We start from the raw sequence: 25,484 nt of genomic DNA on the forward strand, positions 1-25,484 counted from the left end.
CACTGCAAGCTCTGCCTCCCAGGTTCATGCAGTTCTCCTGCCTCAGTATCCCGAGTAGCTGGGACTACAGGTGCCCGCCACCGGGCCCGGCTAATTTTTTTTGTATTTTTTTAGTAGAGACAGGGTTTCACCGTGTTAGCCAGGACAGTCTCTATCTTCTGACCTCGTGATCCACCCACCTTGGCCTCCCAAAGTGCTGGGATTACAGGCGTGAGCCACCGTGCCTGGCCTTCTGATTTGATTTTTAAATGGAGTGAATAATAGTAGTATTATCATGAGGATTAGATGTGTTAATACTTGTGAAACTAGTTCATATAAATTCTTGCATATAGTAAGCATTCAATAAATGGTAGCTATTATTCATTCTCCTAAAAATTTTAATTCTTGCCAATAGAGATATTTGAAACTATCTTTGTGTATGTTTGTAGTCATGGTCTTCAGCTTTATGTATGTTTTCTAGTAGTAGTCAGTGCCTATGAAACTATTCTGTCCTCTTAAAAGTACAGAAATTCCCTTTGGCCAACTAATATTCTTACGCATAGTAGGATCTCTGCATTTATTTGCTTAATGAATGAAAGATGAATGGTTCAAGTGTATGTTTTGAAGGAATGTTTTTTCACTTCAGTCTTGACGATAGGGAGACATGTTTATTCATCTGTATAAATATCTAATAAATGCATGTTATGCAGCAGGCAGTGTGCTTTGCATATGCTAGTGTGCATAGAATGGGCAGCTGATCTGGGAGCTAGTGAACCAGTAGTAACAGATATGTCATGTCACGTGAGGGTGCCGTGGGAACCCTGAGTGATAACTTTCTGGAGAAAGTGACATCACAATCTTGGGAGAGGGAATAGAAGTTCAGAGGCCTGGAAGTGCACGAGTGTGGAGTGAGGAAGTGAAAGGTCAGTATGTCTGCAGGTGTGAGTGTGTGTGGAAGGACAGACGTCAAGGAGAGGAGCAGCCACCAGTGGCTGTAGGTGGGTGTCCAAACTGGGACACTTTGGAGAGTGAAATAAAGAACTATTAATAATTATTTGGGGCAACAGTTAAATTGAGGCTGTCCCAGGAAAGCTAGAATGGTTCCCACTGCTTATAAGCCATGTTAAGGGGTTTGAGTTTATTCCAGGGGCACATGGTGGCTCTATCTTTGTGGGATTCTAGAGGCTAGATTATCAAGTTTGAGAGTATGTTTTCTGATCCTTATCATTCAGAAAAGATTGTGAAAAGTCAATTAAGTTTCTGTGCCCTTGTGGTCAAATGGGCTTGGTAAAATGCCTCCACTTGAGACGGGTGCTTCTGTCATCACATGAAGGAACAGAACCTGGATATGAACGTTTTGAATGTGTGTGTTTTACAATTTTATGTTTCCATAATGATGTATCTTGGATAGCTAGTATGTTGCCTTTAAATGTTAAAGGGAAATGGGATTTAGGATAGATTAGTGGTTGTAGATGTAGGTTAGATCAGAATTTATCTCCAAACTAGTGGAATCTTAATCTTAGTGATTTTTTTTCCCTACAAATATTTAACAGGGAGCTGACTTACATCTGTTGAATGCTTCCTGGAGAAAATAACGCTTGTATAGTGCTTAGTATGTACTGGGCACAGCTCTAGGAACATTTAACCCTTATAATAACACTAGCAGTGTTATTCTCATTTTACAGATGAGAAAACCAAGGCCCTGAGTGCTAACTGTCTTGCCCAGGGTCATACAGCCCGTCCACAATGGAGCCTGGGATTGAACCCAGGCCTCCTGGCTTTGGAGTCTGTACATAACCATTTGGCTCTGCTACTCTCACATGTAAGCAATGTTATTAGTAGCTACAGGCATAGAGAGAATTTTGGAAGTATTCTTGTATTAGATTTAGGTAAATTTTTCATAATGATTTTTATGTTTTACAGCCTTCAAAAGTATGTTCGGGAACAGATTCTACTAGCAGTAGCAGTAATTGTAAAAAGAGGATCATTAGATAAATCAATTGACTGCAAAAGCATTTTTCATGAAGTCAGCCAGTTGATTAGTAGTGGCAATCCCACTGTGGTAAGTGTGCTGTTTGTATTTATAAATATTAACAATTTATATTTTCTGTTACACGAATAGCATTATAGCAAGAGTAATGGATATCTACATAAACAAAAAAGTGAAAAAGCTATCAGTCAAGCAATTTTCATTTGTTCAGGTTTTCTTCTAGTCTTTTTTTTTTTTTTTTTTTTTTTTGAGACAGAGTTTTGCTCTTGTTGTCCAGGCTGGAGTGCAATGGCTCAATCTTGGCTCATGGCAACCTCTGCCTCCTGGGTTCAAGCAGTTCTCCTGTCTCAGCCTCCAGAGTAGCTGGGATTACAGGCATGTGCCACCACGCCTGGCTAATTTTGTATTTTTAGTAGAGACAGGGTTTCTCCACGTTGGTCAGGCTGGTCTCAAATTCCCGACCTGAGGTGGTCTGCCCGCCTTGGCCTCCCAAAGTGCTGGTATTACAGGTGTGAGCCACCGCGCCTGGCCTAGTCTTTTTAAATATATGTACATAATATAAATGTGGTGTACTTTGCTTTTTTGTTTGGTTCTGTATTTTCCATGTTGCCATAAATATTCATAATCATGATTTTAATTGTTATAAAATATTATAAGCTAATATGCCATAATATCGTTAACCATTTCTATTGAACTTTGTTTTGCCATTTCTAATAAACCTTTGATAGCTACTAGTGATTACAGAAGTGTTTGAATAAAATAGAAAATATCTGACATAACAAAAATAATTAAAAGTTGCTGTCCTAATAGGCCATTGGACTTTAGCAGTTACTGTCAACTGAACAAATTAGGGATCACTGTTCTTGGCTGAATTACTTTGGGAAGCCTGTTCCCCCACCCTCTCCACTCTCCTGTCCACCTTTTAGAGAGCTGGGGTTGTGCCTGGAGAGTGGCTTTTTGGTTGTAATCACTCTGAGGCAGGAGGAGCTGTGGTTGTTGTTAATGATTAGCTGTGATTCTTGGTTTAACCTATCAGCTTTTATCACCTGAATGATATTTCACTCATATAGAATTGAGATTGGTAATACTTGGCCGTTCTGAGTCTCGGATATTAAATCTTTAAGTGTTTTGGGTAGCTTATTACCTTAACATATTTTTAAACCATTTTAAAGATATCTATGTGAGGCTATATGCCATATGACTGTTTGTTAATTCCTTTTGTCTTCAGTGGCCCCTCAGTTAGTGGATGTGATTTTTACCGTGTAGTTGACGCTTTGAGGTTGAGATGTAGTGGTGCATTTTAGGAGGGCCACATACATTGTCCCGTGCTTTCCACAATATCTTGGATCTCTTTTCTCCTGCCTTTGTGTCCACCACTTTTCACTGCACACAGCTATGCACTCACCTCATAGTCCCAGCCATCTGCTTCCACTCTGCTTAGGACCGCAGACTGATACCCCAGGAGTCTAGAGCCACGGAATCTGTAAGCAAGCTGGTCAGGACTTTGGAACTTACTATGTATGTCCTAAGTGTTTTTTGTTTTCCTTAGAAATTCATCAGTGGTCATGTGTTTGTTCTTTTTTTTCCCTTAACTTTATTGAGAAGTAATTTACATGCATTACTATGTCTAAAATGCACGCCTCGTTAAGTTGTGACAGTTGTGTGTACCAGTAAACTCCTACCATAGTCAAGATACAGAACATTTTTATTTACATCTTGATTTTTTATTGTGTGATGTTACGTTTTATGCCATTTTTGTGGCAAATTTCCTCAAGAGTAGTGCTGTCTAGTAGAACTTACTGTGTTGAAAGAAGTGTTGGATGTCTGTGCTCCCTAATATGTAGCCGCTACGCTGGCCACTTGCGGCAGTTGGTCATGTGAAATGTGGCTAGGGTGACTGAAGAACTGAATTTTCTAATTTTTTAAATTTTAATTTAAATTCAAATAGCCACACGTAGTTAGTGACAGACATACTGGATGGTGTCGTTCTACAGACTGATAATCTAATTTTATGGCCCTTTTACTTAATCTTAGTATTGTGAAATTTAGTTTTTTGTATAAAACTAATACATTTGAAAGTATATATGTTTGAATCTTTACATTCTATAAGTCATTTTGATTTTGTTTTATGAAGTGGGACTATTTCTTGAAAGTAATCACCTAAGAAGAGTTCATATTAAATTTTTGAGGTGAAAATTATGGGGAGCTCCTTTTTTTTAAATTTAAGAGACAGGGTGTGATGCAGTGGTGCATAGCTCACTGCAGCCTCAGTGTCCTGGGCTCAACCAGTCCTCCCACCTCCCATCTCAGCCTCTCGTAGCTGGGATTAAGGTACAGGCTACTTACTGTACCTGGGTAGGAAGCTTTGTTTTTTTTTTGAGATGGGGTCTCACTTGCTCTGTTGCACAGGCTGTGCAGTGCAGTGTTACGATCACAGCTCACTGCAGCCCCGAAGTCATGGGCTCAGGCTTCCCACCTTAGTCTCCTGAGTAGCTGGGACTATAGGCACAAGCCACCACTCCTGGCTAATTTTAAACATTTTTTTGTAGAGACAAGGTTTCACTGTGTTGCCCAGGCTGGTCTTGAACTCCTGGGCTCAAGTGATTCTCTCGCCTCAGCCTTCCAAAATGCTGGGATTACAGATAGGAGCCACCGTGCCTGGCCATGGGAAGCTATGTAGTGTAAATTGTGGTAGTAGACATAGTCTCCATTTCTGATCAACGTGTTGTGAGCTTTAGATAAATCAGTTGACTGTAAAAGCATTTTTCATGAAGTCAGCCAGTTGATAAGTAGTGGTAATCCCACTGTGGTTAAGTGTGCTATTTGTATTTATAAATCTTAACAATTTATATTTTCTGTTACACAAATAGCATTATAGCAAGAGTAATGGATATCTACATAAAACAAGTGAAAAAGTCATCAGGCAATTTTCATTTGTTTAGGTTTTCTTCTAGTCTTTTTTAATGTATATACATAATACAGATGTGGTGTGCCTTGCTTTCTCATTTGATTCTGTATTTTCCATGTTGCCATAAATATTAATCGTTATTTTAATTGTTATGAAATATTATAATCTAATATACCATAATAGTCAAATATGCCAAATATAATATACCAAATATTATAAGCTTTGTTCATGAGATGCTGATGCTTCAGCAGTACCTACGCGAGTTGTATAATGGTAATCTTGTCATTTCTATGAATTTTGTTAGAATTTGCTTCCACACTAATGGCCATGTGCATTATCCAATGGTGGTCATCATAGATAGCCTGGGGAAAAAGAAGTGGTCGATATACGTAGATAAAACTAGCAGAGAAAAGGTTTGCAACTGAGACTGCTACTTGGAAATATATCTTTACCCCTAATACTCTGAATCAAGTTGCCCTTCATATTTTAGATTTCACATAAGAACATCTTGTTTCATTTTGACCGGCTGCAGTAAAAGAGTCCGGCTCATTGTGATAGACAGGATTTAAACGTGAGGAATTTTTTTTTTTTTTTTTTTTTTTAGACGGAGTCTCGCTCTGCCACCCAGGCTGGAGTGCAGTGGCCGGATCTCAGCTCACTGCAAGCTCCGCCTCCCGGGTTCACGCCATTCTCCTGCCTCAGCCTCCCAAGTAGCTGGGACTACAGGCGCCCGCCACCTCGCCCGGCTAGTTTTTTGTATTTTTTAGTAGAGACGGGGTTTCACCGTGTCAGCCAGGATGGTCTCGATCTCCTGACCTCGTGATCCGCCCGTCTCGGCCTCCCAAAGTGCTGAGATTACAGGCTTGAGCCACCGCGCCCGGCTAAACTTGAGGAATATTACTAGTAACTCTGAGATCTATCTATTTATGACTAATACCTTTCCCTTGTTTGTTTGGTGATCATTCCAGCCAGGGTTTTGGTATTGGGGTAGAATTTATGCGGCCTGCCCTCACCCCCTACAAGTAGCTTGTTAGTACTGGGACGGCACAGGCAAAGGATCAAGAGTTCCTTGCCTCTCTCAGGAATGAGCACATACTTGGGAACTGAGTTCTCTGCTTCCTTTCCCCTTGGGTAATTTGACCCAGCACAAAAACTAGTCCCACTGCAACCTGGCAATTGGATTTTTTTTGAGCCACTGAAATAACTGATCTTCTGAGAATGATTGGAACAGATGTCGCTGTTCAATTAGATAGGATTTTGCTCTCTTCATAGTGTGTACACTTTGAGAATAGTGGATAAATGTAATATTCTCATGAAAGACTCCAAAGATATTTTTAAAGTCAAATTTCTTCCTTTCTTTTTTTTTTCTTTTGAGACTGGGTCTTGCTCTGTTGCCTAGGTAATGGAGTGCAGCGGTGCAGTCCTGGCTTACTGCAGCCTTGACTTCTGCATGCTCAGATGATTCTTCCACCTCAGCCTCCTGAGGAGCTGGGGCTACAGGTGCACGCCACCCCACTGAGCTATTTTTTTATATTTTTGTAGAGACAGGGTGTTGCTACGTTGCCCAAGCTGGTCTCGAACTTCCAGGCTCAAGCAATCAGCCCGCCTTGGCCTCCCAAAGATCACAGGTGTCAGCCACCATGCCTGGCCTAAAGTCAAATTTTTAATACCAGGGCTGAGAACTACTATAATAGTAGGAAATCAATAGTGGGAAGTAGAATTTAATTTCAGGATTGCAGGATGAAATTTATTTTGGCGACTGTATTAAAAACATTAAATGTGAAAAATATTCTCTGCTTTATATGGCAAGTTAAATGCATACACTGTTCCTATTTGTCCTTGCCTAGTAGCTTGAAACTAGCTCATTAGGAAGGCCTAAAAAATGAAGTTGAGCCGGGCGCGGTGGCTCAAGCCTGTAATCCCAGCACTTTGGGAGGCCGAGACGGGCGGATCACGAGGTCAGGAGATCGAGACCATCCTGGGTAACACCGTGAAACCCCATCTCTACTAAAAATACAAAAACTTAGCCGGGCGAGGTGGCAGGCGCCTGTAGTCCCAGCTACTCGGGAGGCTGAGGCAGGAGAATGGCGTGAACCCGGGAGGCGGAGCTTGCAGTGAGCTGAGATCCGGCCACTGCACTCCAGCCTGGGTGACAGAGCGAGACTCCGTCTCAAAAAAAAAAAAAAAAAAAAAATGAAGTTGAGACATTTTCATATATCATCCTCTCTTCTTTTTGGACTGTTAAGAATTTGTAAGTGGTTCAAGAATTTACTTAATATTTTCTTAGTCTCAGACATAAATGACAGTGAACAAGATGATTAAAACCTCTGTAAGAAAGGAGAATGATAACTGATCAGAACATTGATTTAGTATTGGCTAGAAACTTTCTTTATAAAGGTGATTTTTAAGAGACATTTGAAAAGTAGAGAAAATTAACTGAAGGTTTTCTATAGATGAAGAAAGAGTTGACCTCATGAACCATTAAATTAGGTAACTAATTTTCCCCTCACATCTCTTCTAGAGGGACATTTCCATCGACCGTCGTTGGCCAGAAACTGTCTGTGTGTAGTCTGGCTTTTTCCCCTTCGCTTTTGAAGCGTATTGGTTTCATTTGTTTGTTTTGTTGTTTTAGAAACAGGGCCTCGCTCTCTCGCCTAGGCTGAAGTGCAGTGACATGTTCATAGCTCACTGCTGCCTTGGTCACCTGGGCTCAAGTGATCCTCTCACCTCAGCTTCAGCTGGGATTATTGGTACGTGCCATTGTACCTGGCTAATTTTAAAATTCTTTTGTAAAGGTGAGGTCTCACTATGTTGCCCAGGCTGTCTTGAGCTCCTGACCTCAAGGTGATCCTCCTGTCTCAGCCTTATAGGTGTGATCCACCACGCCCAGCCAAGAATTGATTTTTGATGGTCCATTTCCCTGTACTCATCTCATGTTTGCATTTATACAGGTTTAGAGGCAGTGTACTATAATAGAACACTGATTTTGGATTCACACTTGGGTTTAAATCCCAGCTCTACCATTTATTGCCAACCTAACTTAAATTAACTTCTCTAGGCATTAGTTCACTAATATGTAAAATAAATGTGATAATATTCACTTCTATTCAGCAAGTATTTGTGTTCTCTCCCTAGTAGTCTGTCACTGCTTTCTTCATAGAATCTTGGGAAGTGAACTATAGTAAATCATGTGTTTTTCTCTCCAACAATATTTTAAGTATGGAAAAGCAGAAGAAAATGTTTATGCTATGAGTGAAAACTAATCATTTGTGTGTGGGTTTTTTTTGAGACGGAGTCTCGCTCTGTCACCCAGGCTGGAGTGCATTGGCATGATCTCAGCTCACTACAACCTCCGCCTCCTGGGTTCAAGCGATTCTCATGCCTCAGCCTCCCGAGCAGCTGGGACTACAAGCGCATGCCACTATACCAGGCTAATTTTTATATTTTTAGTAGAGATGGGGTTTTGCCATTTGCGCCAGGCTGGTTTCGAACTCCTTACCTCAAGTGATCTACCCACTTCAGCCTCCCAAAGTGCTGGGATTACAGGTGTGAGCCACCACACTCTGCCAATTTGTGCGTGTTTTTAAAAAATACAGGTAACCAACACATTAGCCTTTCTTTAAATGCTTTCAGAATTTTCTTAAAGACTTGGTTCTCTACAGTTTTATGGAAAGATTATATCTAATTTGTATAAAAAATGATGTATTCTTCGTTAATTCTTGCCTGTATGGTTATTAAATAATATGTTGTTTCAAGCTTGTGGGCAGTTATGATGTTTTCCTTCCATGATTTTAAAGGTTACCATGGTTATTTCGTCTCAGTTTGCAGTAGTGTCAGACCTGCTATCAGTACTAACTTGGGAGGGATATGGAAACTTGCCTTCCTAGGAAAGTAGCAGAATTTTTTTTATTTTAAGTTAAAATTTTAATCTGTATTTAAATATATAATCTGTATTTGTCTTATTTCCTTTGAAAGCGGTAGGCATACGTTAAATCACTTTTAAAGCTGTTTAATTTAGCATTTAAGTATCCTTTCTTCCTCTTTGCCATACTAGAGAGAAGTGGGTGAGAAATTCACGTGTCTACGGCAGCCCCTGGATGTGATAGCCAAGTTAATCTCTCTTATCATAAGTCTCATTGATGTTTGCATAGAAGAGCAGCTGGAAGTCTGCTTTATGTATGGCAACCTTTCATAAAGTTTATTCTTGGTAATAAAGCTCCTGGGGTAAGAGCCAGGCTATTATAAGAGACAAATCCTCTCTCTGAACAAGAGTATTTTATTTTGTCAGCTGGAGTTAGTGTTTGAGTATCTTGAGCTTGTGACAGTAAGCTGGTGAGTGAGGCAAGCTATCTCTGAAGGGCATTTTTTCACTAGCTTGAAATTAATGGCTTTTGCTAGAAATAAATGAGAATACTGCTATATGACTTTCAGTGTGAAGATAAGAGTTACTTAAATTGTTAGCCCGTGAATTAACTTGTGAATTTTCAGTACTTCAATGAAAGAAGACAATTAGACTTTTTTTTATAACCTTGACACCTCATTACATTGGTCTTCTACTTGTTTGACATATTAAAATTTTCTCGTAGAAATGTCTAAATAACCAAAAAATAGGGAACACATCATTTATTTTCCAACTTCTGTTGTGTTAACATGGTGCTGGGCATAGAAATAAACATTGATTCATTAATCCAAATAGCATTTACTGAACATCTGCTATATTGCTTTAATTATCGATACACCTTCAGTTATAGCTCTCTTTTTTAAGTGATGTAACACATTTAGTAATTTTAATTTTGCAGAATGTAGATCATCATCAAGGAATAGAATTTAAAAAAGCCGAAATAGGTGGTTGTTATTTTTTATGATAATGATAAAAAATACAGCTGCTACTTTACCTTCTTGTAACCTGGTGTAATTACATGGTATTTTTAAGCATTATCCAATTTGAGCCTTAGGACAATTACGAAACTTAGGAAGAGCAGAGGGTGGTAGCCCTTATTATAGGTGAGAAAGCTGAGGTCAAGGCACATGAAGGGCTTTGACCACAGTTATTTGAAGAAGGAAATCTTGGACTGTTAGAGCCCAGATTTTCTAACTGATTCAAACAGGATTCTTGTATTGGACTCCTAAGAGAGTCCTGCAGAGTGTTTTTATTTATAATTTATTTTAGATGTAATTTTAATAAATTTTATTTGGTTTCTAACTTGTGAGCAAATGAAAATGATCCATTTAGAAGTACACGTTAGTGGCAGTCAAATTGCCAGCAGCAGTGAATGATAGACAACAACAAAGGATGGTTGAGAAAAGCTATGAAGCAGACATAAATCAACAAGCATTGGGATCTGGCACCACGCTGCCAACGGGTGGAAGGCTCCTTATGTTTTGGTAGCTTCCAAGTAGTCACTTAACTATAATATCATATAATAATTGCCATAGAAATAATTCCTTAAGAAAAATTTATAGGAAGTTTCATTAAAAATATTTGCTTGCTGCATTTACAAAATTAACAGATATTAACTTAATTCTTTATGATCTTAGATAAGTGAAGTATTGTTGTATTAACCTCTTAGAAGTCTTAAGATTTGTATTTTATACTGAGCAAATTCCTGTGAATTTTAGTATGGCAGTCTTTTATCAATCAGTCAGTCAACTTTGATCCGATTTCACTGACATTGATTAGTACAGCTTTTGTTTCTGGCTGTCTGAAGTATCAGAGCCACTGTCTCTGATAGGGAAAAATATCTGGCTCTGACTTTGACAAAGGCCAGAGGGGCAGCACTCGAAGATACTGGTTAGTAGAGGGTGAGTTCGGGGGTGCACTTGGGATGCCCACTGAGACCAGCCGACTGAAGGAGGCAGATAAGAAAATTCTTCAAGGGTAAGAAAAGCTAAAGCTGGTGATCTCCTCTCGGCAGATTTGATGCTTGAATGTTTTTTCTTTCCTCTCTGTCCTGGGAAGAAGCTGTCCTCTGTTCTCCCTTGGGAGTTTTATTTTTGGCTTGCTTCCCTAGCGATCTTCATTACAACACAATGTGAGAGTAACTTCATTTTAAGGGGATTTAATCCATAATTAAATATTGAAAATGAGCAAACATATTTAGAAGTGAGTCCTAGACATTTAGTGATATGTTTAATTCCCCTATGAATAGGGAGAAATACTTTGTTGATATGTGTTGAAGTACTTTGCTCTCTTAATGTATAATCAATGTTTAATTATTCATCATTCTCCAGGAGTCTCTATTCATTTGGCACCTTTGAGCCAGACTAGTGTAGTATGATTAATATTTATGATGGTAATCTCATATTCCTACAGGATTTCCAAATTAAGGAGAGCTTATACTATTTGGTATCTTTTAATGATGAAAATATCCTATTGAGTTTTAGTTCTTTGGAAGCCGATAACTGTAGATACAGTCAAAGCCGGAATATTTGAGTTCTTGCAATACCTCTAACAATGCTGTATGATAATTTATTTTTATGTATTTCTTAAGTCTTTAAATGATGTATTTAAATAGAACACACTTGTTGTTAGATTTTTTTCTTTTTATTTCATAGGTATAAAGTGCAAAAGTAGAATGTAAAACTATATATGGGTTGATATCAATGGTATATAAAAATTTATATCTGTGCACTAAAAAATTAGAAAGCTATCAATGTTACAGTAATAACTCCTGGATGATAGGATTGTAGACAATTTTATTTTCTTTGTGCTTTTCTATAATTTCTGGTTTTTCTAAGATAGAAGTATATTTTTGTAGGATGAAAAATTATTTTAAAACAAAAGATTCTTATGTGTTCAGGGGGCTAAGTCTATAAGTGCATTTTGTTCTAAATTCTCATCGATTACGAATGTACTTGTTTTTGTGGGTGAAGTTGTACTTCATTAGTGTGGAAGTTGGCTGTTGTGGTGGGACGTGTTCCTTGCTGTAACTAAAAAGCAGTTCCACGCCACGGGGCTCCTTGTTTTGTGTGATGAAGTTGGTAGTTGCAGGAGGAGCTTTAGCAGGGCTTTCACTTGTCGTTGCCCTGCCCCTCTCCTTCACTCATTTGTTTCTCATCTTGACCATAAACCACACGTTATCTTGGGAAATGTTTGTTTCACGTGAAAAAGTAAAGCTTTTGTGAATACATATGCTTGTGATCATTAATTAGAGAGATGTTCCTGAAGACTTGAATATGGTGGTAGTTTCAAAATAAGGCATTTTGTGGTGAATGCAGTAAAACACAATCTGTGGAAAGTTGTAAATTACTTGTGAAAAATTAGTATAGATTATTTATTTGTAAGAATAATAATTTGTTTAATGAGTGCTTCTGGGTTCTTTCAGCTTGCAGGTTTTTATATGTTACGTGTGAATTCTGTTTTTAATAGGTTATCTCATCTGAGAGTCAGAAATTAATTTCTGTTTTTGGTAAGACAAGTTTTCTCAAACATTTAGATGTGTTTATAATGTTTTATTGACTGGAGTCTTAGGATAAGTGGAAAGCTAAGTCTAAATGAAAAAATGCTTTTAGGATCCTAGGATCTTGAGATTCATCATTAGATCATTGTGAATTAACTTTTTTCTCTGAATCTTATTAATTTGATTTAACGTCTACTTTCCCCAAAGCCTAGCTGTGTTTAAAAATCATGTTTATAGTTGATCCTGATGTTATTTAAATGTATCTATCTAATGTTAATTGCTGGCACTATAATCATTACTCATTTTAAAAGAAAATTTTTGAAAACCATTTTGTTAACCACAAAATGAAGGGATTCTACTTTCTGAATGTTTGAGATCCCTTTAAACAGAAAACAACAGAAATATGTGATCAGCTGTTTTTCCTGTGAGAGGCCTCAGTGCCTGGCTTCTTTCTCTCCAAGAGCCTGGGGCCATACATAGGCAGTTAAATGGGTTTCTTGAAGATTTTGGGAGGAGGGGACATTTTTATATTAAGTCATGTATATTTTGAAGTAAAATTACAAAATGTGTGTGTTTATGCCAAACCAGTAGCATTCAGAGAACTTTCATTGTTGCATCTTTGATCACACCCCTGGATTCCCTCGAGAATTTCCGCTTACTTCCAGGTGTGGAAAAGTCTGAGACACTTCCTTCATGTGTGGGGTTTTGTGCCTTTCATAAATATTAGCTGTAATATTAGCTATATGATAAACAAGTCACGCTTGTTTTAGTTGAGATTAAGAGGCAAATAAGAATAAGTTTACTTTTTTTTTTGAGACGGAGTCTCACTCTGTTGCCCAGACTGGAGTGCAGTGGCGCGATCTCGGCTCACTGCGACCTCCACCTCCCAGGTTCAAGCGATACTCCTGCCTTGGCGTCCCAAGTAGCTGAGATGACAAGTGCCTGCCATCATGCCCGGCTGATTTTTTCGTGTTTTCAGTAGAGACGGGGTTTCACCATGTTGGCCAGGCTGGTCTCGAACTCCTGATCTCAGGTGATCGCCTGCCTTGGCCTCCCAAAGTGTTGGGATTACAGACTGAGCCACTGTGTCCAGCCTATGTTTACATTTTTTTAAAGGAAAATTTCTGACATACACAAAATGGACAAATTGTCTATTAGTCACTCATGGAACCATCACTCACCTTCAACAGATATTTCATGCCAATTTTTAGGAATTTAATATCATGAAGTTATTTGCTAAGATTTGCCAAGATAAGTATCTGGAAGGTCAAGGTACTGACATCAGAAGCATTTCTGAACAAAGATGTTGCAGTTGGTGGGGGGGGGTATGACTGTGTTCAGCTGTTGGATGAGCTTGCACAAATAGTATCATCTTGGCTTTAATCTTTCGTTGTTCAGAGGTAGTGTGCATATTTCTGTTTAACTCCTGGAAAGCTGCCAAGATACTTTGTATCCTCTTTCCATCCTTGGTACCTTGACGCTAAATAGTCTGGGAATAAAATCAATGATTTGATATTAAGAGCCTGTTGGATAGAAACAATGAGAAGGAAAAATCTTCATTTTTCTATTTAAAAAATTTTGGGTATTACCTGGCTATAAAATTCTGGACACTATAAAATTTGTTTTACTTTTCATCTATTTGGGAATGCATTTTACAGACACAACAAGGAGTCAAACAAACATGGGTTGAAATCTCAGCTGGCCTTAGATAAGTACTCTGAGTCACTTCCCTCAAATGTAAAATGAGGATATAGATTGTTCTGCGAATTAAACAAAATAATACCTTCAACATTGATTATTTTAAAATACCGTTTGAATTCCACTATTGAATAGGAACAGTGTGTCCTGAGTTCAAGTGTGAGATGGATTTGTATAACAGCATTTGAGGAAGTACTATTAACACTGACTAGACGACTTAGAGAGGAGAGCTAATATTTATTTTGTCGTATCTAATTTTCTGACTGTTATGAGATCTAAAGACGCAGTGGAAGATCTAAAATTAGGGAGAAAATGTTCTGTTATGTTTGAACAAATGCATTGAAACAAAGCATTGAAACCGTAATGCCTCACAATTATTTCTTATCAAACAATTACAGCAAACTCTGGCCTGTTCTATTCTGACTGCACTATTGAGTGAATTTTCAAGTTCGAGTAAAACTAGCAACATTGGATTGAGCATGGAATTCCATGGTAACTGCAAAAGAGTTTTTCAGGTATTGGTAGTTTCGTTCTTGAGTTTTAATTATCGGATCATTCACTTTTTACTCCATCTATTCCTAATGACGTGAGGATATTTTTATGTAGTTGAATGATAGCCTGTACTTCAGGATTTGTTTTTTGATTTCAAAGGACACAGTAAAGTGATAGGTTTGGTGAATGCAGTTGATGGTTTAAAATTACTCGTTTAATTCTAGTCTTAAAAAAAATACTTCTATAAAGATCTTTAGTTTATTATGTATTTCTTATTGTGTTTAGATATAACTAATTCAATTGATGGGACTCTGCTGGCCTTAAAAATAGGTCTGGAAGAATGCCAGAAGGCCATGTATTTCAAACGTTATTGCAGATGGTGCGGGCTCTTTGTCTTGTATGTATTGTTTGGCTCTGGAGTAAAGTTATGTGAAGGCATTGGCTTAAATCCTAGGGCTCTGCACTATAGCAACTGACTCCTCCAGCTCTGCAGAAGTTGTCAGAGACTCTCCTCTCTATGGAAGTAGCATTTATATCCGAGTACACGTATTCCAGCTGGCGTCACTCGAAAGCTACTGCGATGTAAATTACAAGTAGAGGCCTAAAAATGGAACACGTTCTTAAGGAAATTGTGTTTTCCATTGGAAATTTTAAGGTGTTTGTTTGGTTTCATGATTCTAAAAGGGAATACATTTTGAATAAATTTTTCATATAAAATATTTGTGATTTATTGACTATAGGAAGAAGACCTTCGTCAGATCTTCATGTTAACTGTTGAAGTTCTGCAGGAGTTCAGCAGGCGGGAAAACCTCAGTGCTCAGATGTCTTCAGTGTTTCAGCGTTACCTTGCACTCGCCAATCAAGTCTTGAGCTGGAACTTTCTTCCTCCAAATTATATCCTTTTAACAAATTAATAGTTTATCTGTGGTAATTTTCATAGGTGACTTAATTACAGCTTGGAGTCTTTAACCTCTGCAGCTTTTATAAAACATGTTGAAAGAAAATAAGATTTTTTTTAAGAAATAGAATTTAATTTCTTTATCTTACAATGCCAAAAGACAGTGGATACTAGAATAACACTAGAAAATTTAAAAGTTTATTTACTCCTTTGTAGAAGAAGTTTGAATACTGGATACTAGAATGATACTAGAAAATTTAAAAGTTTATTTACTCCTTTGTAGAAGAAGTTAGAATATACAGAAACGTGGTGGATGACGGAGCTATTGCTAATTTAGAATTAGCAATATTCTTAGGGAAGGAAAAGAAAACAGGTAGAAAGTACCTTTTAAGAAACTGAATCATTTTTTCCTTGGACATGTAATTATGTCTGATTTTTTGTTTGACTGACTGTAAGCTAGTTTGGAGTGCAGTGTAGATAATAAGTTAGTAATATGTTTGTTCTTCAAGGGCCTTTACCGGTATAAAAAGATGAGAATTTTGCTTTTCGGAAATTATTCAGAAGTTTAAGTGGGTTGTATTATCAATGCATGTATCTGCTTTTTAAATTAGTTACTTAAAGTAGAGATACTTGTGTTTCATAAACTTTAAGGAACCGCTGTCTCATTTGCGGTGCTAGGATGTCTGCTGCCTGTTGATAGTAGTATACAGTGGCTACCCATTTGCTGTGTGAAGTCCGATAGATCTGGATTCAAGCCTCTGCTGATCTTAGGGAAATCTCCTGGGCCTCTCTGAGTCCCAGCTTTTCCAAATGTAAAATGGGGGTGTGGATTGTTGTGTGGATTAAATGAAACTGCATTTAAAACATTCAGGAGTTACTTGCTATTTATTGAGCTCTATAATAGCCCCTTGAATTAAATAGTTCATTATATAACTAGGGGTCTTTTACACTCTTCTTTGTTGATCCAGTACGTCTCTGCAGTATAGGAAATTTAATGTGACCTGTTCTAGATGTCTTTAATCTGGGAGTCTGTTCAGAAGAAAAAGACCGATGATAAGCAGACAGGAAATAGATGTGAAGTCAGATCAGAGATCTAGGGTGGGAGTAATCTTCATTGTAACAGAGCCAAGAGGAGCCACGTTTACATACATAGAAACTCACTAATTATTTGTGGCTGGTAAAATTATGACATTTAAGGAGTGTGGTGGGGTGTAACTCCTTCTTCCTTTTAAACTTAGTCTATTCACGTAGTAGAAAGGCTGTGTCAGATAAAGTGCGTCTGACTCCTTCAACCACGAGTTCCCCAGGTTTCTTTCCCGAAAGCGGTCATGTGAGCTGCTGCGTTGTGGGGCAAAGCTTACAGCAAGGTCAGTCACCGTTTCCTTTTATTCTTATTCTGTAATCATCTTTCTCCTAATAACCAACTTTTGTCTTTAATATATTACCTTAATTCTTTCTGGTTGTCAAGAGGTGCCTAATTGCTTAGGTTTGCTTTTTAAGAAATTTTCCCTTTCAGTGTGTCAATATTTTTGTTCCAGGTTTTTTTTTTTTCTTTTTTTTTTTTTTAAATAAAGTTGGTAAGGCAGACTTTATTCAGGGGAGCCAATGGTGATAGCTGTGGGGACCACCACAACAGGATCTTGCAGTTGGGGAGAGAGATTGGATTCAACTTCTTGCTCCAGTGTTTTCAGTGGGGAAAGAAAAGATACTGAAAAACCTTGAGACATATTTTAAAAATATCAGTCCATATGGAGCTATCAAAATATTAATTATACATGTAGGGAAAAAAATCAACAAAAGTTACACTGCATATATTTTAAAGTGTCTGTTTTAAGGGAAATACAGTTGGTAGAGAGTGACTATTTCATAAAAAGAAACAGTTCTCTGGGAGTTTGGAAACAAAGCTTGTCTAAAAGTTACACACACACACAATATTTTATAAAGTACTTAGGTAAAGCTTTGGAAAACCTGTCATCTGAAAATGATAAGCAATACTGCAGTGTTGCCAAAGGAAATAATTCCTTGTTTAAAGAAAGTATATCTTGGTTTTCGACTTGAGGATATTTTGCTTCATGGCTTGTAAGTGAGTTCTGGTGTGACCTTTTCATATAGTGCCATTTGTTGGCTGACTGCACTACAGCTAAGTATTCTTTGAGTGGATTAACTTTAAGTGTGGGAGAAAGAACTTGGCAGTGAGATTAAACTAAGCTACAGATTTAGCACTCATTAGGGAAATCAATTTCAAGGAACTCAATTCTGACTAATTTCTAATTTTGTAAATTACCTGGAGATCTACCATTCAATCAGTAAGGAAAGAATGGAATAATTATGCAGCCTTGTACCATGCAGAGGGTCTAAATAATCAAATTTAACTTAGTTTAAAAGTGTTGAATTGATGCCTTTTAAAAGATGGTTTATCTGCTGGATGCGGTGGCTCACTCTTGTAATCCCAGAACTTTGGGAGGTTGAGGTGGGAGGATTGCTTGAGTCTAGGAGTTCGAGACCAGCATGGGCAACATAGCACAACCCTATCTCTACAAAAAAAATACAAATGTTAGCTAGATGTGGTGGTGTGTGCCTGTAGTCCCAGCTATTCGGGAGGCTGAGGTAGGAGGATTGCTTGAGCCTGGGAGGTTGAAGCTGCAGTGAGCCATGATCATGCCATTGCACTCACCCTGGGCAACAGAAGAGACCCTGTCTCAACATAAAATAATAAAATAAAATAAAAATAAAATAAAATATAAAATAAAATTTGTCTCAGGATAGACAAATAATAAATCGTGGAAAATGTGTGTTTTGATAATTTAGAATGGTGTCATGTTAAATGAGACTGTGAGTAACAATCCCCATTCATAATTTTTTCTAATCTGCTTTCTTTTTTGTATCTTTTTATATTGAGATAATTTTGTTTTTATTTATTTATTTTTGAGACAGAATCTTGCTCTGTCACCTAGGCTGGAGTGCAGTGGCACTATCTTGGTTCACTGCAACCTCTGCCACCTGGGTTCAAGTGATTCTCATGCCTCAGCCATCTGAGTAGGGATTACAGGCATGTAATCCCTACTCAGATGGCTGGGATTACAGGCATGCACCACCACACCTAGCTTATTTTTGTATTTTTAGTAGAGACGGGTTTTATCATGTTGGCTACGTTGGTCTTGAACTCCTGGCCTCAAGTTGATCCACCCACCTTGGCCTGCCAAAGTGTTGGGATTACAGACAGGAGCCACCGCACCTGGCCCTGACTAATTTTTTTGTTTTAATTTTTGTGGAGATGGAGTCTTGCTGTGTTGGCCAGGCTGGCCTCAAACTCCTCCTTCAGCCTCCTAAAGTGCTGGCATTACAGGCGTGAGCCAACGTGCCCAGCCTCAATAATAGTTTTATTGAGATGTAATTCACACACTATACTATATACCCATTTAAAATGTATAATTCACTGTTTTTTTTTGTTTTGTTTTGTTTTTTGTTTTTTTTTTTTTGAGACGGAGTCTTGCTCTGTCACCTAGGCTGGAGTGCAATGGCCGGATCTCAGCTCACTGCAAGCTCCGCCTCCCGGGTTCACGCCATTCTCCTGCCTCAGCCTCCCGAGTAGCTGGGACTACAGGCGCCCGCCACCACACCCAGCTAGTTTTTTGTATTTTTTTTAGTAGAGACAGGGTTTCACCGTGTTAGCCAGGATGGTCTCGATCTCCTGACCTCGTGATCCGCCCGTCTTGGCCTCCCAAAGTGCTGGGATTACAGGCTTGAGCCACCGCGCCCGGCCAATTCAGTGTTTTTTAGTATCTTCATAGAGTTGTACAGCAATAATTGTCAGTAGTTTTAAAACATTTTCATCATCCCAAAAAGAAACCCTGTGTCCATTAGCAGTTAGTCTGCATTTCTACCTTCTCCAGTCCTTAGCAGTCACTTTCTGTCGATGGATTTGCCTATTCTAGACCTGACGTATAAATGGAATCATATAATATGTGGTCCTTTGTGATTGGCTTCTTTTTTTTTTTTTTTTTTTTTTTTTGAGACGGAGTTTCACTGTTTCCCATGGTGGAGTGTAGTGGCGCAGTCTCAGCTCACTGCAACCTCCGCCTCCTGGGTGCAAGCGATTTTCCTGCCTCAGCCTCCCGGGTAGCCGGGACTATAGGCACACACCACTACACCCTGCTAATTTTGTATTTTTTAGTAGAGATGGAGTTTCACCATGTTGACCAGGCTGGTCTTGAACTCCTGGCCTCAAGTGATCTGCCCGCCTTGACCTCCCAAAGTGCTGGATTACTGGTGTCATCCACTGCACCCATCCTGGCTTCTTTCACTTAGCATAATGATTTCAAGATCATTTCGTAGCCTGCAGCATCAATCAGTTCTTCCTTCCTTTTTATTGCCATAATAGTGTACGGATATACCACTTTTAAAATCCATTTATCAGTTGATGGACAGTTGAGTTGTTTCCCCTTTTTGACTATTGTTAATAATGCTGCTGTGAGAATTCATCTATAATTTTTGTGTGGACTTAGGGTTTCATTTCTGTTTGAGAGGCCGAGGTGGGAAGATTTCTTGAGGCCAGGATTTTGAGGGTGCAGTCAGCTGTCATCACACCACTGCACTCCAGCCTGGGCAACAGAACAAGACCAAAATGTAATTTCTTTTTTTTTTTTTGAGACAGAGTCTTGCTCTGTCCCCCAGGCTGGAGTGCAGTGGCGCAATCTCAGCTCACTACAAGCTCCACCTCCCGGGTTCATGCCATTCTCCTGCCTCAGCCTCCCGAGTAGCTGGGACCACAGGTGCCTGCCACCACGCCCGGCTAATTTTTTTGTATTTTTAGTAGAGACAGGGTTTCACCGTGTTAGCCAGGATGGTCTCGATCTCCTGACCTTGTGATCCGCCCATCTCGGCCTCCCAAAGTGTTGGGATTACAGGCGTGAGCCACTGTGCCCAGCCTGAAAAGGTAATTTCTTATATAAAGTACTGTATTAAAATATTAATTAAAATATTGAGAAAACCAACTGAAGCTGACTGAGCAGTGGCTCTAGGATGTGCATAGAGAGATACTGACAAAATAATGTAAAGAGTAAATAGATATTAATATTTAAGGGCATTAATGCTATCATAGTTAATAACTTGTATTACAGTGTTCTTAGGTCAAGATTTGTGCTCATACAAAGTTTCACTAATGAAATCATAACTTGGCTGGGTGCAGTGGCTCATGCTTGTAATCCCAGTACTTTGGGAGGCCAAGGCTGGTGGATCGCTGGAGCTCAGGAGTTTGAGACCAGCCTGGGCAACATGGCAAAACCTCATGATGTGGTTTGGCTCTGTGTCCCCACCCAAATCTCATCTTGAATTGTACTCTCATAATTCCCATGTGTTGTGGGAGGGACCTGGTGGGAGATAATTGAGTCATGGGGACGGTTTCCCCCATACTGTTCTCACGGTAGTGAATAAGTCTCATAAGATCTGATGGTTTTATCAGGGGTTTCCACTTTTGCGTCTTCCTCATTCTGTCTTTGCCTGCTGCCATCCATGTAAGACAGGACTTGTTCTTCTTTGCCTTCCGCCATGATTGTTCCATATGTCTCCAGCCACGTGGAACTGTAAGTCCAATTAAACCTCTTTCTTTTGTAAATTGCTGAATCTCGGGCATGTCTTTATCAGCAGCCTGAGAATGGACTTAATACACCCCATCTCTTACAAAAAATCGCCAGGTGTGGTGATACACACCTGTGACCCCATTATTTGGGGACTGAGGCAGGAGAATTGCTTGAGCCTGGGAATCAGAGGTTGCAGTGAACTGAGATTGCACCACTGCACTCTATCTCTAGCCTGAGGGATAGAGTGAAGACTGTCTCCAAAAAAAAGAAGAAGAAGAAAGAAAAAGAAAACAAACAAATCATAACTCTTTAACATTGATTCTCATCCAGGAACAATTTTGTATGGTTGGTACATTTGGTGGTGTCTTGAGACAATATTGATTGTAACCACTCAGGAAATGCTACTGGCAGCTGTTGGGTTGAGGCTAGGGATGCTGCTAAACATCCTAAACATCCTACAAAGCATGGAACAGCCCCACACAGGCGATTATTGGACCCAAAGTATCAATAGTCATCCACACAAAAACTTGTACGTGAATGTTCAGAGCAGTACTATATGAATAGGCTATTCATACTATATGAGTAGAAACAACCCAAATGGCTATCAGCTGATGAATGGATAAATAAAATGTGGTATATCCATATCATGGGAATATTACTTGTCATAAAAAGGCATGAGTTACTGATACATGCTACAACATATGTAAAAAACATTATACTGAGTGAAAAAAGCCATTCACAAAAGACCACAAATTCTATGATAACATTTGTATGAAATGTCCAGGATGGGCAAATCTATAGAGACAGAAAGGTTAGTGGTTACCTAGAACTGGGGTGATTGGAAGAATGTGGGAGGTGACTGCTAAAGCATACGGGGTCTTTCTGGCACAATGGAAATGTTCCAAGATTAGATCACGGTTGTGGTTGCACAAATTTGTGAATATGCTAAAATCATTGACCTGGACACTCAGTGGGTAAATTGCGTACTGTGTGAATTATGTCTTAATGAAGCCTTTAAAAGTACCCATCATGCCACAGTTTAGAAACCCACTTTACACAGGTCAGCTGCACCATTGGTAGAAGATAGAAGGAGATTGGGGTGGAGATAAAGTTGTGGGAGAGTGCTCTGATGGGGCCCTTGAAGTTAAGGAAGTAAGAGAGATGGTCCAAGGAGAAGCAGAGGATCCATGTCAGGACCTTTAGGTGCATCAGTAGTTAAAAAGCAGGAAGAAGCAAAAGAAAATAAGAAAGCCAATTAAGACAAGTGGATGGGAGAACAAGGCAGGGTGTGTTTGGGAAGCAAAGAGATGATGTTTCAAGGAATCAGGTAGTCACCATCGTCTGTTACCGACAGGTAAGATGTGTTTTATTATAGTTTTTTAAACTGATAGAATTGCAAGGAGAATGATAGAATATTAAAGCACACATATGTATAAAGCCCTTGTGAAGTATTTTCTTCTGTCCTCTCTTTTTTTGAGTAATCAGTATTTCTTCCAACTATTGTCTATTTTTACCTGGCATTGTACCCTTTAAAAAGAAAGTAGATGCAGCACACGGTGACTAACACCTGAATCTCAGCACTTTGGGAGGCTGAGGCAGGAGGATGGCTTGAGCTTGGGAGTTCAAAGTTACCTTGAGCTATGATTGCACCACTGCACTCCAGCCTGGGCAACGGAGGAAGACCTTGTCTCTTAGAACAAAAACAAACAAAAAACAAAGTTAAGTTTTCTGATTTTTAAAAATTATTATTAATTTATACAAATAGAGTCTTTCTCTGTCACCAAAGCTGAGGTGTAGTGGCATGATCATGGCTCACTGCAGGCTTGACCTCTGAGTTCAAGTGATCCTCCTGCCTCAGCCTCCCGAGTAGCTAGAACCACAGGTACACATCACACCTGGCTAATTTTTAAATTTTTTTGTAGGGCAGGGTCCCACTGTGTTGCCCAGCCTGTCCTCAAACTGTCCTGGGCTCAAGTAATCCTCCCGCTTTGGCATCCAAAAGTGCTGGGATTACAGGCATGAGCCACTGTGCTTGGCCTGGATTTATTTATTAAAGTTTTTTTTTTTTTTAATTTATTTCAACGCTGTTTCATAGTTTCCAGAGTAAAAGGTTATTAAATGTATTCTAAGTACTTTTTTTTTTTTTGAGACTGGGTCTCACCCTGTTGCCCTGGCTGGAGTGTAGGGGTGTAATCACGGCTCACGGCAGCCTCGACCTCTTGGGCTCAAGCGATCCTCTCAACTTCAGCCTTCTGAGTAGCTGGGACTGTAGCACGCTTCATGATGCTGATTTTTGTAGAGATGGGGTTTTTCTGTGTTGCTCAGACTTGTCAGTATTCTTTTATTATTCAATTGTAAATTGTTTTTTAATTTCATTTTCACACTGTATAGGGAAAAACACAAATGATTTTTGTATGTCGATCTTGTATCCTGTAATCTTGCTGAACTTGCTTATTAATGCTAATGAATTATATACATGATTATATTATCTGCAAACCATTATATTTGTTGAGGATTATTATATGTGGGTTTTCTATGTGCAGCAGGTGATTTATGAAAGCATCCACCTATCCAGACCCAGTGGTGCAAAGTCCACAGTTTCTGGGATTTGGTAGATGTTCACCCAGAGAGTAAATTCCTCTGCACTTTGTAGCCCCATGTTACCCTGAGACTCTTGAGACAATTGACTTGCTTCTCATTCTGTTTTAGATCGTTGTTGTGCAAAGAAAGTGTCCTAGTCCTGTGGTCCTCCGTCATACCATCTTCCCCGTTTGAAAGTGGGCGCTAGGGTCCGGGGCGATCTCGTCACCGCCTCCCTCTCGTAGCTCTTCTGGTAGAGCTGCACTCGCAGGCCACGTGCCTTCTGCCTTGTTTCTGGCATGTGCGGCTTCTCTGCCGGGTCCTCTGTCTTTGCCTGATCCCCTCCTAATTGTACTTCAGCCTAGACCAGGTTGGCTTTCTTTTGCTGTTTTCCCCTTGCATGTTGTATATGATTTTTTTCCCGTTTGGCTCCCTTCTCGCTGTAATTTTTCATTCCTTTGATTATTTAAGTACAGTTAGCCCTCCAAATTTGTGGGTCCCACATCCTTGGATTCAACTGAGGATCAAAAATATTCTAAATAAAAAATAACAATACAACAATTTAAAAAATGCAAATTTTAAAAACAGTGCAACAATGTACATAGCACTTACATAGTGTTGGGTATTATAATTAATCTAGAGGTGATTTAAGGTATATGGGATGTTTATAAGTTACATGCAAATACGATGCCATTTTATAATAGAGACTGTGGATTTATATCAGAGCATCTCTGGATTTTGGTAACCACAGGAGGCTCTGGAACCAGTCCCCCTCCGGATATTGAGGGAGAACAGTGGTGTCTGTTTACCTACTGCACGAAGCTCCGTGAACGCATGGGCCATGCTTTTGCTCACTGCATTGTTAGACCCTAGCACAGATGCTCAGTAAATATTTATTGTTATATATTTATTATTTAATTATTGAAGGAAACTGGTTCAGAAGTATTAGCTCAGTTTTTGGATGTTTGTTTACTATAAATATAGTTCGGCTAGTAGTTCACCTGGTGTCCATAAATGCTTAAGGGTTTTGGCAATCCTAATCATAAGTGACAATATCATTTTGTAACAAGAATGTTTGGCAGGTATGTGTGGTATGTTGGCTTCAGTGATATTTCTTTTTTTAGTTTGGTTACACTGCCTTTTATTGGTATTCTATTTTTGTGGATCTGATTTGGTTTTGGTAAACTTTTTTTTTTTTAAACTTAATCTCTTGGGGAAAGCTAACTGGATTATAGAGTAGTAATGGGATACAGAAGCTTTCACCTAAATTGGATTTCCAGTAAAGCCAGCCTTTACTGTTTGGAGGCAAGGCTTGGGAAAACATTCAGGTAAGGTCACTCCTGTCTTTCAAAGGATTTGTGGTTGCTTGGACTGTGTGGGCTGTAAGACTGGGGTCGTTGGTTCTGTGCTGTGCCAGAAGGAGAAGTAGCAGTTTTTGTTGTTAGAAAATTTAATAGCGAAAGGGATTAAATATTTAAGAAAGAAAATGGGCTTGCTGTACCTCCTGAAACTTTGTTTTACTGATGAAGTAGGGTAAAAAATAGTATGGAAAGATGAAGGGAGTAAAGCATTTATTCCTCATGTGAAATGCCCATTTTTGCTACAAGATCTATCTGTATTGTAAAGTAATCATAAGAATAGGCAGAGGAAATTTTCAGATTGTCCGTATTTGCTTGAGGATAATGTGTAGCTATTGTATGCCTCATTTAATTATTTTTTTTGAGTGTCATTCACAATCACAAAACGATACCCTTACTGAAAGTGTTAGTGGATAAACTTAATTGCATATTTAAGGACTTGTGTATTTCCAAAGATGATGTTTTCCCCCCTTCATGTTAAGATGTACGTATTTAATGATAATGCCGTTTGTCGTATGAGAACTTGAGACCGAAGATTTAGTAGGATTATCCAGTGACAGTCAGTACAGGGTGCGATTAAGCTGTCCTTCTGGCTCTCGGCC

The 25,484-nt window shown here is 39.0% G+C and overlaps 1 protein-coding gene across 12 annotated transcripts in view; it reads left to right on the forward strand.

Moving 5' to 3' along the window:
* Positions 1 to 25,484, forward strand: part of XPO4 (exportin 4) — a 105,532-nt gene that overhangs the window by 26,875 nt on the left and 53,173 nt on the right. For 6 of the 12 annotated variants that reach the window (XR_001486249.4, XR_012426706.1, XM_065532928.2 and 3 more), the window contains 3 exons: positions 1,903 to 2,041; positions 14,374 to 14,490; positions 15,208 to 15,361. Coding sequence is in view for 7 of the 12 variants with exons in the window: in XM_065532928.2 (XP_065389000.1) it covers positions 1,903 to 2,041; positions 14,374 to 14,490; positions 15,208 to 15,361 (410 nt within the window). In the remaining 5 variants the exon portion in view is untranslated. Of the gene's footprint in view, positions 1 to 1,902; positions 2,042 to 14,373; positions 14,491 to 15,207; positions 16,733 to 24,736; positions 24,853 to 25,484 lie in introns of those variants that run through there. The other 6 variants (XM_074021628.1, XM_074021627.1, XM_074021626.1 and 3 more) reach the window with 3 other exon arrangements.

This window comes from Macaca fascicularis, chromosome 17, assembly GCF_037993035.2.
Source record: "Macaca fascicularis isolate 582-1 chromosome 17, T2T-MFA8v1.1".
NCBI classification, from domain to species: Eukaryota; Metazoa; Chordata; class Mammalia; order Primates; family Cercopithecidae; genus Macaca; species Macaca fascicularis.